This window comes from Marmota marmota, unplaced genomic scaffold (assembly GCF_001458135.2).
Source record: "Marmota marmota marmota unplaced genomic scaffold, marMar, whole genome shotgun sequence".
In the NCBI taxonomy this organism is placed as follows: domain Eukaryota; kingdom Metazoa; phylum Chordata; class Mammalia; order Rodentia; family Sciuridae; genus Marmota; species Marmota marmota.
Genome location: NW_026000005.1, coordinates 26,617,354 through 26,634,280, shown reverse-complemented (window position 1 = coordinate 26,634,280; position 16,927 = coordinate 26,617,354). Strand labels below are relative to the sequence as shown.

Sequence of the window (16,927 nt, the reverse complement as noted above, 5' to 3'; positions counted from 1 at the left end):
TAAAGCTTTTTGGTTTTCGTGTGACAATAAGACAATGTAAAATCTGTGGCTCACAAGTGCTTCTGTTGGACAATTGCATCCTAGGGGAGGGGCTGACAGGGCCAGATCAAGCTGAATTATGTTTTTGTACATTGTGTAACTGGAACACAGCCCTGCACATTTGTTTAGGTATCATCTGTGGCTACTGACAAAAACTTTCTCCTTTGACCGAGTCTGAGTCATCTTTTCTGAGTTCTCTGCTCCACTGGGCTGACCTTGGGTTTACCTCTCTGTCCTTGGAGAATCCAATTTGAGAAAGAATCCTACTGAATTGGTTTACTGAAAATTCCTCGCCCTCGATATCCTATCAACCTCACCTAACTTCAGCAAGAATTCCACTGGATTAGTCCAGCAAGACTCCCCCTTACTCCCAATGTTTTCCTCTTGATAATTTTTCATCCACTGACCCCTATCTGCTCCTTGGTTTTAAATCCCCACTTGTCCCCATTGGAGTCAAACCTCATCTCTCTCCCCCACTGCAAAACCCCATGCAGTGGTCCCTATAACTATGGCAATATAGCCCCCTTCCCATCTCTAACAAATATGGTGAATAATTTCTTTTTAACATTACTTTCCTGCTATAAGGTGAAAGTCAAATGGTTGCAAAAACATACAACCACAAATCCAAAAATATTTATTACTTAGTTCTTCACAGGAAAAGGATCTCAGCATTAACCCAACCATGATTCTAGAAAAATCTATAAAATCCACTGTCTACCATGATTACCTTTGGGGGCGGCGATTAAGGTAGATTCTTAGATTCCCCCTTCTCCCTCTTTAAGAATATATTATTTTCATCAACAGGAGGAAAAAACAATTAAAAGAAACTTTAAAAACCTGCCCTCAAGTGCTGCACATTCTAATACGGGTGGCGGGCAGGAAGCAAGTAAATAAGTCAAGAGTCAAGGAAAGGTACAAGTTCAGTAACTTCTTCTTTTTTTTTTTTTTTTGCAATGTCAAGTATACAATAATAATAGCCAGCAATTGTTGAAGGCTTACTGGTGTCGGCCACTGTGTATAATAGTCCCTCCTCATCAGAGGGGGATGGGTTCCAGGACCCCTGCAGATTCTAGAATGGGAGAATGTTCAAGTCCCTCACATGAAATGGTGTCATATTTGCATATAACCTATACACATCGTCCTGCATACTTTAAATCATCTGTAGATGACTTACAATAACCTAATCAAATGAAAACTCTGTGTAAATAGTTGTTATACTGGGGCTGGGTTGTGGCTCAGAGGTAGAGCGCTCGCCTACCATATGTGAGACACTGGGTTTGATCCTCAGCACCACATAAAAATAAAATAAAGATATTGTATCCACTTATAACTAAAAAGTAAATATTAAAAAATAGTTGTTATGCTGTATTATTTAGGGAATGGTGACAAGAAATTTGTACATGTTCAGTGCAGATGGATTCAGGGTTTTTTTTTTTTTTTTTTTTTTTTGTGGGGCTGGGGATTGAACCCAGGGCCTTGTGCATGCCAGGCAAACACCCTACCAACTGAGCTATATCCCCAGCAAACTTATTTTTAAATATTGATTCAAGGTTGGTTGAATTTGAGGCTGTCAAACCCACAGATATAGAGGGCTAACAATAATGCTTTCTAATTAGTTGAATTAAATGATATTTAATCACAGAATCCTCATTTTATATTTGAGGAAATTGAAGCCCAGAGACATTAAAACTTGCTGAACTAAAGAAGTCCAAGCTCTTAACCAGGCTGGACCATACTGGTCAGTTAGCCTGGAGAAGTAGTGTCCATAGAACCAAAGAAGCCCTTTTACTTCACATCCCATCTCTATTTCCCTAAACTGCATTTCCTTCTGTTTTCCTATTGTAGTCTCAAATCCAAGAAAGGTGGTTTTGGAGTTACTCTTCTCTTGGAAGCACTAAATGCCTTTAAAAATCTTTTCATTATGGCGTATCTTGTTTGTAAACTACTACCACAACCCAGAAGCAAAAGGCAATTTTCCCATCTTGCTCCTTCCTTCCCCATTTCCCTGGAAGACAGCCTCATACTTCAAGCATAAATCATATCTTTTGCAGAAGCAGTACACAGTGATACTATCAGGAGTCTTACTTGTATCGCTCAGTATAAAGTGGTTCTTTTTACACAATTGCACTCATAATCTACTTATTTTTTAGACAGCTGTCTACTATTTTAGTAATTCCTTTTTAATGAAAACATCAGTTAAAGTTCTGAGTGAATTCTAGAAAAACACTTTTAAGAACCACTTCTTTGCTTTAGGAAGTGGGTTTATCTTCATGACTTTTCATTGGGCCCAATAGCAGACTAAGTACAGCTCTGAATCTGTGCTGCAAGAATGGTGCCCATTACCTTTGGGGGGCAAGGTATGTTCTGGGGACCGAACCAAGTATGTATGTTACCATTGAGCCACACACTCAGCCCAGCCCATCAGTTCTGCCTGTGACAGTGTGGGGACGAAGAGCCAGGGCATAATTAAATGTGATTCTCTTTGACCCTCGTGTTCCTGCACAATCAACAGCATTATACACCTGTAAAACCCAAGATAATAACTGTCACAGTAATTATGACCTGCCAGGGAGGTAAGCGCCTGTTGTGGAATGTCAAAGTCGTGTCCGGGCAGAGTAGGCTGAGGAATAATAGCTTAATGTCTGCCTCTCTTTTTCTACTTTTGCAGCAACAGTCTAGCTTGGACCTCTTCTCCTTGTCCCTGGACTCCTGTTGTGGTCTCCAGGGGCCTCCTAAACTGCAGACAATCCACTTGGCAGAGCACAGCCAGATTCTACTGCTTTGAGCACATTACCCCTGGCTCAAACACCTGAACGAAATTCCAGATCTCTATCTCGGTATCCAAGGTCCTCCGGCTTGCCTCACCTGCTATTCTCGTCTTATCACTGAGTCACTGTGCCTGTCTCTGCGTCTCCAGCCAAAGTAGTCCTCCTGCCCCCAACCTGTCACGCTTTCTGCTAAGAAAGCCTCATGCCTGGTGGCCTTGCCTGGCTCCCACCGTGGCCTGTTCTACCTAATTCCTTTCTTACCTTGAGTGAAATTCTCATGAAGACTGCTAATCCTCTCAAGCCCAAACCTCTCCCTCAGCCCAACATAAGGTTGATTCCACCCTCCGTCTCTGATCATATGATGCGTTTGTTATTTTCACATGTAAAGATCAGTACACCACACCTAGAATGTACTAAATAGGAGAGGACCTTCCCTCTTATCATCTTGTACCTTCTGTAAATCAGACCTGAGCACCTTTCATACAATATAAGACTTGGCACAGGTTGATTAAGTGGAAGCTCACTACCTGTGACCCAATAAGTCAAGCCCTGGTGATCTTCTCTTCCTAGAATCCTCTCCCATCAGTGTTTATCACACCATCATCCCTAGATAGCTGCCTCCTCTTCCTCTCCCTCCCAAGAATGCTCCATAATTTATATAACTGTTTCCCATTGATAGCCACTTTTGTCCAATCTTCTAAAAGAAGAAAAAAAAAAACTACCCTGAATAATCTTGTGCATCTGTATTTCTGTACAATAAGTTCTAAAGGTAAAATTGTTAGAACAAAAGAAACGTTCATTTTTATTTTCAAAATATATTTTTAAACTTCCCTCCTTGGGGATATATAATAATTTACATGTTTGTTCATAAAGTAAAAGAGATAAGTAATTATGTTTAATGTTTTCAGTGTTGAGAAGAAACATACTTAACTATACTCTTATTTTTGTATATTAGGCTTTGTGTCTCTTTAATAGAGAAACCTACTATAGCCCTGGAAACTAGACCTTGAGCCTTTGATTTCTAGGTCTCATAGCTTCCCCATGAAACAAGAATCAAAACGCATCACCTAACTACTTTCTTTTTTATGGGAAGATATTGAATTTTTTTTATGTTGCTGAAAATCTTTTTTTTATTATTCCTAACTACTTTTTATATAGAGATGTACTTCTAAAACAATGTATAAAAACAACATTGTTTGTAAAATAAAATTAAATAATTAATGAGAGGAATCAGTATAGCACAATAGAAACAAAACAGATTTTCGAACGGGTCTAATTTCTTTCTGTCTCAAAAACGGTGTGACTTTGGACATGCCACTTAATTTCTCCGAGCCATACTTTCCCCCCTCTGAAAAAAATGTCTAATGTTATGTATTTGACATGAATGACAATATGCGGAAAATCCATTTAGCCTTAGCTGGCAGCCCAGTAGGGACCCATGTCTTGTTCACTGCCCCACCTTCAGAGCAGTCCCCAGAATGTACCATGTACCAGTCCCAGAATGTACCATCAAAACCTAAGCTAGTTGGCTTGTCATGGTCGTGCAGTAATGACCAAGAAGAGGTAAAGGTAAGGAAGCGGGGAGCTTGGGCAGGTATGTGCATATCACCTGGCCTATTATTTCTCCCCCTGATCAAACTCCTCCTCCCGGGTAGGTTTGCTCTATTCCAAGTGAAGAGCTATCAGGAAGCTGCTTTCCATAAGCAGTTTTGGGGGTCTCTCTCCTTCTGTACTCATTCATGTACCCCACACTTTCAGGACAGCTTCTTTGATCACTGGAGAAAAGAGGTTTTATTTTGTATTTGGGCTTCAAGTCTACCTCTCGGCCTTAATCAAACATTCTTCAAAATCACCCGGTTCACAACTAAATAGATCTGCCCCATTCATTTGAGTGTAACATTTTATACCCAAATAAAATACCCTCTGAGCTCTCTCCTACCTCCCCATCCCCTTTCTTAACTCTGTCATTGAAGATCTAGGACCTATTTGATGTTCTGACATTTTCTCAAGTTCTCATATTTTGTGTCTGTATTTTATGTTGCTGAAAATCTTTTTTTTAATTATTCCTAACTACTTTTTATATAGAGATGTACTTCTAAAACGGTAGGAGTCAGAAAAGTAAAATGATATTTCCAAGTTTTATGAACTGAGTTAAAGGTGGGAGTGGATTGAACTCAGGTCTTCAGGATCCAGGTCCACTCTTCAAGTCCGCATAGGTGTGCATTTTGCAAAGTGCCTTTGTTTCTAGTTGCTCGCATCATCATCATAATAGTCTCAGAGGGCATGGCACTGTAACAGGCTGACCTGTTATCTCTCCTACTGTCTCTCACCAGTAGCCCCACAATTCAGAGACTGAAAAACCACAGTCCCCTCCCACTCCAACTCTTGCAGCTGCAATCCACCTGACAGCTAACTAGGTAGACCTGCTGATCATGGCTGGATTTGCTCCTGCCTCTCTGGGCCAGCTGAATGGCCCTCTTCTAGGCTGGGCTGGACTGGGCTGGGGCAGCTTCCTTGGGGCCTCCCTGCCCCACATATTTCTCATCCCCTCTGGAGACCAGCAGACTAGCCCAGTCATACTCTCCTTGTAGAAACAGCAGAGATGCAAGAGAGCAAGTCCAATCACACAAGCATATTTTCAAGCCTCTGCTTGTATCACATCTGCTGAAATCCTGTCGGTCAAAGTAGATGTTAGAGGCAGTGGATCAGGAATATACTCATCTCTTGATGGAGGAACTGCAAAGCCACATGACAGGGGTACTGCTGATACAGGGAGGGATAAAGAATACAGGGCCCGAACGCAAACCACCCCAGCCTTCTGACATCAAGCCCTTCTGGATGAAGCTATTTTTTTCCCTTGCCTCCAAGTTTAGTTTAGGCTCCTCCTCAATACAGTCTTCCCTTCACTTAGGGACCCAAGCACATAAGTGCAGCAGAAATGGGCACAGGAGGCGCTTCCATTGCTGGAGACTTGGGTGCAAAGGCTGCACTAGGCCTCCTCCACAGGGGAGAAGGAGAAGGAGGTTGACAAGCCAGCACTGGCTCGCACCTCCCGGCTCCAGCCCCCACCCTAAAAGCTTCTTAGAATGTGATTCACTGCTCTGGTGAGAGAAAAATAATTGAGGGTGTAATTTATACTGGGAAAATTGCTCTGGAAAAAAATTAGAGTGAAACAGACCAGATACTTTGATTCAAAGGAAGTTTAATACCAAAAAGACGAAGACGGATCAGACTGCAGAGTAGCTGTGTACCTGCAGAGGCCAAAGAGATCTAGACCGAGAAGAAAAACAACAACAAGAAACTATAGGATGTCTTAGAGGAAAAACATGGGAAAGCCTCAGGCCGCACATTTCCTGGGATTGGATTTGCTCTCTGGACGTGCTCAGGGCTCGAGCATGTAACACCAAGTTTTCATTGAAAACGTCTCAGAGAGATTTCTTTCACACACCCTGCCGCTTCCCTTGCCAGAATAAATATGCTGGGAGGCTGATCGCATATGACACGAAATCCAAACAAACGGAACAAACTCAGGGAAACCCGAGAGAGAACCTGGTTTCCAGCTCGGATACCTTTGTGATCGTCAGCTCTCTATCTGGTTTAGATTAGGAGCTCACTGTGCAGACTTGTACAGTTACACGAATAATAATATTCATATGTGAATATGCTGTGGATGTTAAGTAAAATAATAATGCTAGCCACAAATTGTGCCAACAAAGACCACAGGCTTGTGTGTCTAAGGGTGAGGAGAAAAAGATCAGAGCCCCCCTAACACACCCCCCTCAGTCCCAGTCAAGACTGCCCTTGCTTTTCCTCATGAGTGTCTGAACTTTCTCTGATTTCCTCTTTGTTCAGTTTAAGATCTTCCCCACATCTTCTTTTTGGATCCATTTCTTCATGTGTAAAATAAGGAGCATTAATTAGATGATCATCAGCCTCCTTTCCAGAATCCATAGGTGATTCTGTGATTTTTCTGGATTTACCATTCCAACTTATTACCTTGTACTTTGAAAGAATGAAATTGGTGCAGCATTTACTTTGTCCCAGTATTTAATAGCAGAGGTAAGTTGGCACCGACATTTAAAACAAAAACCACAATGGAATTACACCAAGAAGAATCCCTACAAGTCAAGCATTGCCGGTTACTCACTTTGTGCCCTCTGGCAAGTTACTTAATCTCTTTATGCCTAGGTTTCCTCATCTGTAAAATGGGGAAAATAAGAGAACCTATTATTATTGGGTGTCCTGAGGATTGAATGAGATAATGAATAAAGGATTTAGTGAGGGGGCTTGGTACATAAAAAGCACCCTAGCAATGTTTTATTATTATTATCTGCAAACGTCATTTTGGCAACTCACAGGATGGCAGATTTTCTTTCACTGAGAGGTGAACGCTGAGAAAAAGAAGAGTTGTTTATAAATAAAGGATCTTGTTTAAAACAACAGCAACCACCTTTTCCCTCTTTCTTGACTTGCTGATGTGAACTAAGATTTACACGTCTTGGGGGTATGCAGCAACTGGGGTTGAGGCATAACTGTAGTTTGGATTTCTTTCTTTTTAAGAAATATTCTTTTTTAGTTGTAAATGGACACAATATCTTTATTTTCATTTGTTTGTCTTTATGTGGTGCTGAGGATCGAACCCAGGGCCTCATGTATGTGAGGAAGCACTCTATCACTGAGTTATGGCCCCAGCCCCGTAGTTTGGATTTCTGATTCACTAATTTTACTTTTCTTGTCCTGGTGCATTTGGCTTAGTTCATGTTCTGTTCTTACCTCCAACCAGAAAGGCAATTTTTCTCAGTCTTGGCTGCACATTAGACTTGAGAACGCTTACAAAAAAAAAAAATCCTCTGCTCATATTTTCTATGCTGTAGAAGTCAGGATAGTGGTTGTGTGTGTGTGTGTGTGTGTGTGTGTGTATGCTCATGCACATGTGTGCATGTGGGTGGGGGATGACTGAAGCAAGTACAATTTGTGCTTCTGGGATGCTAGTGAATTTCTGATTCTTAAGCTGAGTGGTGGTTGTACAGGTAACTTCAGTTTGTAAAAATTCATTGAGATCCATACTTAGGGTATTGTGCACGTTTCCACATGTATAATATTCTTCAATAAAATGTTAAACACCAATCCCTATGTCGAAGTTGCACTGAAACCAATTAAATCAAAATCTTTAGGGGAAGGGCCCTGGCATCAACCTTTTTGTGAAACTTCCCAGGTAATTGCAATGTGAAGGCAGGTTTAGTGGCAGCAGAGGTTCTTTCTGGCCAAGCAGGCTATAGTCTTGATACTGGCATCAGGCTGATACCATAAACTTGGAACAGCTAGGAGTTGGTTGGACTGGCCTGGGATTGGTTTGGGCAGGCCCAAGATCTGAAGGCCATTGGGCAGCACAGTGGAGTTGAGAGCACTGGATGTGGATAGAATCTGGGCTCAGTCTCCAGCCCTATCACTCACTGGTTAAAATACTATGAGGTAGTCTTGCACATAACCTCACAGAATTGCTTCTACTCACACCACGACTGGCTCCTACATTGAGACGAATGTGCCTTCCATTTATCAAGGGCTTCATAAATGAGCTATCATGATTCAATTGTGCAAACTGAAAAGGAACCCAAAATAGGTTATTCATTTCAGCAGGGCTGCCAGGCAGTTTTGTACATTTTCATTACTATTACTCCTATCACTTACCCTGTGGCACTGGAAGGACGAAGTAACAGTTTGAGTATAAATAAATGGTTGTTGTTTTATATCACACTTTAAAAAAAAAAAAAGCTACGAAGCCACAAAAAGACATGAGGGATTTAAATGCCTATTCCTAAATGAAAGAAATCAATCCAAAAAGACAACAAACTGTATGATATTATGGAAAATGCAAAACTGTAAAAACAGTAGTAAGATCAGTGGTTATCAGGGGCCTGGGGAAGGGAGGGATAAATAGGTGGAGTACAGTAGTTATTCAAGGCAGTGAAACTATTCTGCATGGTATTTTAATGGTTGGTATGTGGCACTGTATACTTGTCAAAACCCTTAGACACATACAAGTTCTTTACTGAATATTTGATTTGCAAATATTCTCTCTCAGTCTGTGGCTTTCTTTTTTTTTTTTCTTCAGTGCTGGGGATTTAACCCAGGGCCTCACACATGCTAGTGAAGTGCTTTGTCACTAAGCTATACCTCCAGCCCCGACAAAACCTTAAAACTATACAAAACAAAGAAAGGACGCTAATACACACTATGGACTTTAGTTAATAATAGAGATCATATTGGCTCATTAATTATAACAAATGTTCTATACTAATATAAGGTGTTAATAATAAGGGAAACAGAGTAGAGGAGGAAGGAGGTATATGGAACTCTTGTAATTTTATGTAAACATAAAACTGCTTTATTAAAAAAAAAAAAGGTGCACTCCATTGTTTGACAGTTCTATATGCACCACTTACTTAACAGGAAGCATCTTTGAAGAGTGCCTTTGGTCACCAAGCAATGAGGCAGCACGGACCAACACGGGCGAACAGTTTTGAAGTCAACAACTCTCAGTCAATCCTTAGCTAGAATGTGAGAAGAAAGGGGGACAGAATGTGGCTGGTACCCATATTCGCCTTTTTAGTACAAGCAAAGACTTGCTGAGTATGTGAAGGTGGCCCAGTGGGGTCCACACCTCCTTGGGAAACAAATCCCACGTGATTTTGTCTTAACCAAATAGTCTAAACTACTAAATAATTCATCCTACATGATCTTCAGTTTCCCTATTTCTACAACAGAAATATTATTTGTCATAAATGTTGCTGGGATGTTTTCAAACCTTGCTTGACAGGCTTAACAAAAACCACTAAAACACTGTACCTAGTCTGACGATGATGAAGAAGTGGAGCATACGAGCCACAGAAACATGTTATTAAGGAAAGCGAGGAAGAGTTCTTCTCAAAAAGCTCTTTTAGGCCTTAGAGACTGTATTACTTCCACTGCTGAGTTTTCTCTACTTGTTACCTGGAATTTTGTCTAAGGTATTTACCCTCCATGAATTCTAAGGACCTCTCAGGGGTTTCGTTAATCTTGCAAATAAGTTTCAGTTGTGCCTTGTTGTGCTCTTTGTGGACATGGATAGAGTTTGTCAATCCACTAGTGAAAAGCAATGGTCCTCCCAATATGGAGTAGCCCCTTGAGAGTGGTGATTCTGTAGGGAATTCTAAGACCAGACACAGAAGCATTTCCTTCACTTGAAACCTCTTAGTAAGTGGAAATCTAAGTAAGTGGAAAACTAAGTAAGTGGAAATCAGGATGCAGTGCTGAATTAAGAGGTGGGTTAAATCCCAAGAAACACTAAGAATCACACTGTAGAAGAACCAGCAGGACAGAAAATGTGAGAAGAATTCAGGCCAAGAGAAACTGAACGCTTTCTCTCAGAGTGACTGGTTTTTCCCTTCTGTGTGACAAAAGGGATTGGGGAAAGAGTTCAGGTTGTCTGGGATTCCTGTGACTAGCCCCTTTGCATAGCTCACTGGGACAACATTCTTTTTTTTTCCCTGCAAGGTGACCATGCAGCAGAAGCTGTCACCCATCTGTTCGTTCTTGTCACTCGGAATAAAGTTGTCCCAGCACAAATGTCCAACAATGCCATGAGATCTACCCCTGGAATTGATAGGCTCACAGAAGCAAGTCCAGGGAACTTGGGTCAGCCCTGGGAGGCAGAGGATGCAGGCTGCCAGACGGTCACTTAACAGTCACAGCAGGAATCTGGGTTGGGTAATGAAGTCTAATTGAGATTTTGGTTTTGGAAAAAAATGTCTTTTTGGTTGTTGCTCTCTGTAGCCCCACCACGGAACTGAAAAGGCCCGTTCTTTAGAGTACAAATTATTTCTTCTGAAGCATTTGTGTAGCAGATGCTTCTAAATGACTGGCAAACAGAATTCATAGAATATTAGAGGCCAAGAGCCCCACAGATCACTCTGGTTGAATCTCCTCCTTTCCTAGATGATGAAGATGGGGCCCAGAGAGGTTGAGTGTTGTGCCCACAGCCACTCAGCTGCCTTACAAGCTGAGCCTTGAATTCTCCTTACCCCGTTCTAGTCTAATGTTCTTCCCAATATACTGTGCTCCATTTACCAGGGCTACAAGAAGAAACCCATTGCCTCTTGCAGAATCTAGAAAGTATTTTTTTTAAAGCTTGGAACTAAACCTGTGACTAATTAAAACAGAGTGTTCCACCACCTTTAAGTCACCAGCTAAAATCCACTGCTCCGTGTCCCAGTGCGCCCAAGGCCTTCTGTGTGACCAGCTCAAAGAGAGATTATTGTCTCAACTCAGTTCTCTGTGTCTAGGTCCCCACAAAATGGAAATCGCTTTACTTGGGGAAGAACAAGAGGACAAGATGAGATGAAAAGGAAGCATGTTTAAAATGGATAAAAGAAGGTACTTTTTTTTCCCCACTGCACACAATTGACCTGGGGAACTCACTGCAGCAGGATATTAAGATCAATGGTGAAGATTTGTGTTTTAAAAGATTAGACATTTCACATGCATATCATCAACAGTGGGTTCAATAGGATGAAAGGAAGATGGATAAAAGTTCCCAAGCTTCAGTGCATAAGTTGATCACCAACTGGGTCAGGTAAAAAGAAAAACTTGTCTCCCCGATCATCTAAGATCTCATAGGAAGGCAGATGTGGGGTATTCCAATTACCGCTACTGTATAACAAAGCACCCCAAGCTAGAGGTGTGAGACAACAGACGTTTGGTTTCATTCTGGAATGCAGCGGATGAGGAAATTAGTGGAGGGCAGAGCAGGGATGCTTTTCTCTGCTCCACAATATCCAGGGCCTCCCCTGGGAACTCATAAACAGCTTGGGGGACTTGAGGCTGAGGACTGGAATTATCTGGAAGATCCTTTATCTGTGTGTCAGACACCTGGCTTGGGATGACCTGAAGGCTCCCTCAGCTGGGACTGTCAACTGGGGCAGCTACAATGTGGACTCCAAGACACAGAGTTCCAACAGAACCAGGCGGAAGCAGAGTGGCCATTCATGACCCATCTGTGGAAGGCCTACTGCACTGCTTCCAACATATTCTATTAGCCAAAACCACCGCAAGCATACCAAGGTTCCAGAGGAGGGAACCAAAGACCTCCTACCTTCCTCCTTCATGAGGGAATGACAAGGTCACGCTGCAGGACACATGGGATGGGAGAAATTTTTAGAGCTATCTTTGAAAAAGGCAATCTGCTGGGGAAGGGTCTGGGAATGTGTGATATATACAATTTAGTGGGAGACTCTGATATATGAAGGAACAATCATAGTTGCAGTAAATAAATCACAAGGTAGTTATGGCCTGCCCTTTTAATCCCATCATAGGAGTTTTTTTTCCCTTTTATGAATATCATTATACTTTAATTTTTGGTTCACTTTCTGTCTTCCCAGGAGGCTGGAATATCGGTGCATATGACTAGTTGCTTGCTATATCCTTTGTGCCTAAAAGAGCACCAAGCACATAACAGGTGCTCCCTAAGGACTGACTGGAAGAGTGGATGAGTAAATGGTAGAAGGGCCGAGGAAGTATAGGCAGTGACAATGTCTCACCTTCATAAGTGAATGGGTTTTGATGCTTTGAAAGGATGAATAACAGTTTCTTTTGTTAAGAAAGAAAGAAAGAAGAGAAAAGAAAAAAGAAAGAAAGAAAAAGAAAAGAAGAAAGAAAGAAAGAGGTTATTTATTGTCCTTAAACTCCTCCAGAGACTTCCATTGGCCAAGTGTAAGTAGGCACGTTCTCATCCCAAGTATACAGGCTGCATGCAGTAGGTGGGAGGCTTTTGGTGGTAAGTGACAGAAGATACTGACAGCACTGGCTTAAGAACTAAACAATGGGTTGGATTATATGAGAAGTCTGGAGGCAAGCAGCCGCCACGCCATCCTTCTGCAGGGTGTTAGCTCTCACATGGCTGCAACACGGCTCTCACAGCGGTAGGCTTCACATGTACAAAGAACAGCAGCCAGCAACAGGAGAGACTATTTCTTCCTCTTCTTCTTTTTGGTACCAGGGATGGAACCCAGGATCACTTTACCACGGAGCTGCATCCCCAGCTCTTTTTATTTTATTTTATTTCTTAAATTTTGAGCCAGGGTCCCACCAAGTTGCTAAGGCTGACATCACAATCCTCCTGAGTCACTGGGATTACAGGTGTGTGCCACCACGCCTGGCTGTTTCTTCTTTTGAGTAACACCTTTCCTATAGCCCCTGGACAGACTCACTTCACATTGGTCCTCTTCCTTATCCACCAGGATTGTCCCCTGTGCACTGTGTGACAGAACTGAGAAGAAGGGGTCCAAAACAGTCAGTTGTACCAATCCTGTGTTACATCTTGGGGCTTGGACTGAAGCTGTACCCTCTCTAGAACACATGGCTGTGCAAAGAAGGGTAGATGTCTAAAAAAGCAAACAAAACCAACTGTGATTCTGTTAGGAAACAGAAAGGAAAGGAGACAGCTCATAGGTTGTAATCAATAGTGTTTGCAATGTTAAGCCTAGAGAAGGTAAGTTTCTGCTATGATCTGTTTGCTCCTCCCAAACTCTTATTGAAATTTAATTGCTATGCCATGAAGAGGGGGGACCTTTAAGAGGTACTTAGGCCATGAGGGCTCCCTTGTGAATAAAGTGGGTTATTATAATGGGCTGAGTTTGCATCTCTCTCTCTCATCCTTCTGCCTTTTACCATGGGATGAAGCAGCAAGAAAGCCCTCATTAAATGCAGACTCGATTTGGCCTTCCCAACTTCATAACTGTGGCAAAGAAGTTTCTGTTCTTTATAAATTACCCAGTCTCAGGTGTTCTCTTATAGCACCACAAAACTAAGATAGGCTCTGATTGCTTTGTAGATAAATATCGCTCAACACTTTTGTTTATTCTATTGTGTGACTTTTGCTCATCCCCTTTGTCCTTCTGCATTAGTGGTCAGTTGAATACATCAAGCCCAATATCAATGAAGGAGTTTATATGTAGGGTGTACATATGAATCAAATTAATGAAAAAAATACTTTGATCAGACATGAGTGCACTTTCAGATTTAAAAAAAAAAAAAAAAGCTTCATTTTGATGTGTCTGTTACTCTGAAACAGCCTACTGTACCCAGCTGTTTGATACTTGAGCCATGCTCTATCCTGGCCCTGTGCCCTTTGCTTGGGATGATTCCTCTTGTCTAGGAAGTCCTCACTTTGTAGTAAACATTGAGAAGTGACACTTCTGGCCTCCATTCTGTTCTTTGTCTAATAATCTAGTTGAGGAGATTGGAAACCTCACAGCAACACTTCCAAAATTCCCTTGTAGCTAGGGTGTGGATGTGAAACACCCTCTGTCAACCAGGTGCCCTCTTGTGAGATTTGGAGGCAGATGAAAAGAGAGGCCATGCTTTGGCTGCTGTTGTTGCAGCAAGTGGGGTCAGAGAGGTCATGTTAAAAGGCAGCTAATGTTTCTGGGCTTGGGGTCCCTCTGAGGGGCTAGTTGCCAGCTCTGTGGGTGTGGAAGGCAGCTGTGGTGGCAACAGCACTGTCCTGATTGTGGGATCATAGCTACTGTGGTGCCCTTGAACTCAGCACTCCAGGGGAAGTCTCTGACTTCTACCCACCCCTTCCCGGCCCCCAGCCCTTTTTCAATTGTATAAGCCCCTGCTTAGTTCTCAGGAATAAATCTTTCTCTGCTTGAAATATCTAAAGTGATTTCTATTAGTAAACCCAACACATATTCAGCCTTCCAGACAAGTCTGGGTCTTTCTTGAGCCATGAGGTTAGGCTAAGTGCCTCCTTGGAGCCCCAAATGCCCCACTTTGCTGTCCATTCCTTCTTATCTTTGTGTTTCCAGCACCAGTGCTTGGCTCACAGCAGGTGCATAGTCAATGCTTAGTGAACTGAAGCTTCCTCTATCAAGAACCAGGAGGCTCTGAAATCTAGTCTGAGGGGCATCCTACCTTATGCTTGATCTGAAAAGTCCAAAGAAAAATTGCATCTGGATTTATATTGGATACTAGATGAATCCAGAGCTGTTAGCTTTTCCACATGTTAACCACCCTAGACAGCAGAATTGAAGAATCTACCTAGTCCCCAGGAAACAGATGCTAAAGAACAAGGGAAACTGCTTATCTCAAGATGTACCATCTGATGGGTCCCATACTTGATGAACGTGTCCTGCCAGGCCTACAGCAAGGCCTGCAATTGACAAGAGCTTTGGACTCAGGGGGACCCCAGTTGGAAGGTATGCAACCTTTGGCAAGTTATTCAGCCAAACTGTCTGAACCTCAATTTCTTCATCTACAAAGTGAAGATAATAAAATCAATCATACAGGACTCTTGGAGGTCAGAGACTATATATGTAAAATGCTTAACACAGGGTACGCGTACAGGAAGCACTTCATAATCCTCAATGACTGTCGCCATAGTGATCCTCTTGGTTAATACATTCTACCATAATTATGTTGCTTTACCTAATTTCCCTTCGGCCTAAGCACATTCAGATGTAATCAGCCTCAAACACACTTCTCTACTTCTTTCTCCTGAGGTATTCCATTTTACATGCTGATGTGATTAATCCTTTTTTTGTAGAAGATCCAGCTAAGTCCACTTTGGGGACTATACCGAGGAGGCACCAAAACCACTTTTTCAGTGGTTCTCAAGTCTAGATGACAATTTGAATCACCTGGAGAGTTAAAACAAAACAGCAACAAAAACAAAGAAACCTAAAAAGGTCTAGATTCCTCAACCAGAAATTCTGATTTAACAAGGTTCTTAAAGCTCCCCGGGTGAGTGTAATGTGCTGCTGAGACCTCTTGATCAATGTGAGAAAGATTAGTACTTCTATTACCTTGGGGAGAAAAGGAAAGCTGTTGCTTTTACTTTTCTATAATCTCCATCATGGTGTGGGAGGGGAGAAGACTAAAGATTATAGTTGGAATATTCCACTTATAATGTGAAAAAGACAGTCTCATTATCAACCTGAAAGATGGCTGGTGGTGCTAATCCTGGCTAATATAAGGGGAAGAGGGGTGAACAGAGACACAGTAGGACATGGAAGGAGCGCATCTGGAAATACCTGTGAAGGAGTCAGGTTAAAATGTGGTGTCTAGCCTGGCCAGCTTGTGTGCACCTGTGGCTGCTGATGTCAGGTACACGCACTTTGATCCGGAGCAAATGAAATGATCTCGGCTTTGGCATTACATTTAGTAATAGCTAAGTGCCAAAGATAGCTGGTGATGGCCGGGAGTATGTTCAGAAATAAACTACATCTGAAAAATATAACTATTCCTTTCTGTTGTGAAAGTAATATACAAGAGAAAATTGGGAAAACAGAAAAACAATGAACTCTCTACGTATAAACTAATAATAGTAGTCAAGATTTATATAGACTTATGAGGTGCTAGACATAGCTCTAAGCCCTTTATCAAATAAATTCATTTACTTCTGACTTCAGTTCAAAGAGGTAGATAATTATTTCTAACTCCATTTTATAGATAGAAAGGAGGGCCTGGAGCTGTTAAGTGACTTGACCAAGGGTGCACAGCTGGTAAGGGCAAAGCCAAAACTGAACTTAACAGAGTATGGGCAGCCTTAGAGATATAGTTCATATGGTCAAAACTCAAGGATACAATGCCAGTTGTAAAGTCAAAAAAGTGAATGTTGTCTGTCATTCACTCATTCATTTATATCATATTTAGTGAAAGTATCTATATTTAGCATACCACTGGCCCCTCAATTATCAAGATTATAAATAGTAATCACAGGGTACCTGTTCATTCATACAGCATTCAGAATAATAGATATATAAGCAACATAAACTAATAAGATTAAAAATGTTATAACTGTTTTCTGATGACAAAATCCAAAGTCAATATTTCAAAACTTATGGAATGTCATACACTTATGAAATTGAATATTTGGCATTATACTATAGGTTTAAGGTTTAAGATTATTCCTGCTGGGAATAGGGCGTATCCTGCTGCCTAAGTTCCCCTTGAGTTCTCACGGGATTCAGAGTATATTTTGGGAGACAGAAGCCCAGTGAAGGTGAATTTGGGAGAGAACGTGGATTTTGGGCAGAGAACGTGGATTTCCCCAGAACGTGTTTGTAGACGGCTGGTGTGAG

The 16,927-nt window shown here is 41.7% G+C and overlaps 1 protein-coding gene and 1 non-coding gene across 2 annotated transcripts in view; one reads left to right on the top strand and one right to left on the bottom strand.

Annotated features, from left to right (window-relative positions):
- Positions 1-16,710, top strand: part of Plekhm3 (pleckstrin homology domain containing M3) — a 215,079-nt gene extending 198,369 nt beyond the window's left edge. Inside the window, exon 8 of the mRNA XM_048808417.1 lies at positions 11,129-16,710. Within this exon, the coding sequence (XP_048664374.1) occupies positions 11,129-11,204 (76 nt within the window). The 3' untranslated portion in view covers positions 11,205-16,710. The remainder of the gene's footprint in view (positions 1-11,128) is intronic.
- Trnaa-ggc lies at positions 1,487-1,563 on the bottom strand. The gene has a single exon. It is a non-coding gene; the product is annotated as a tRNA-Ala (tRNA).
- Positions 16,711-16,927: the final 217 nt, after the last annotated feature.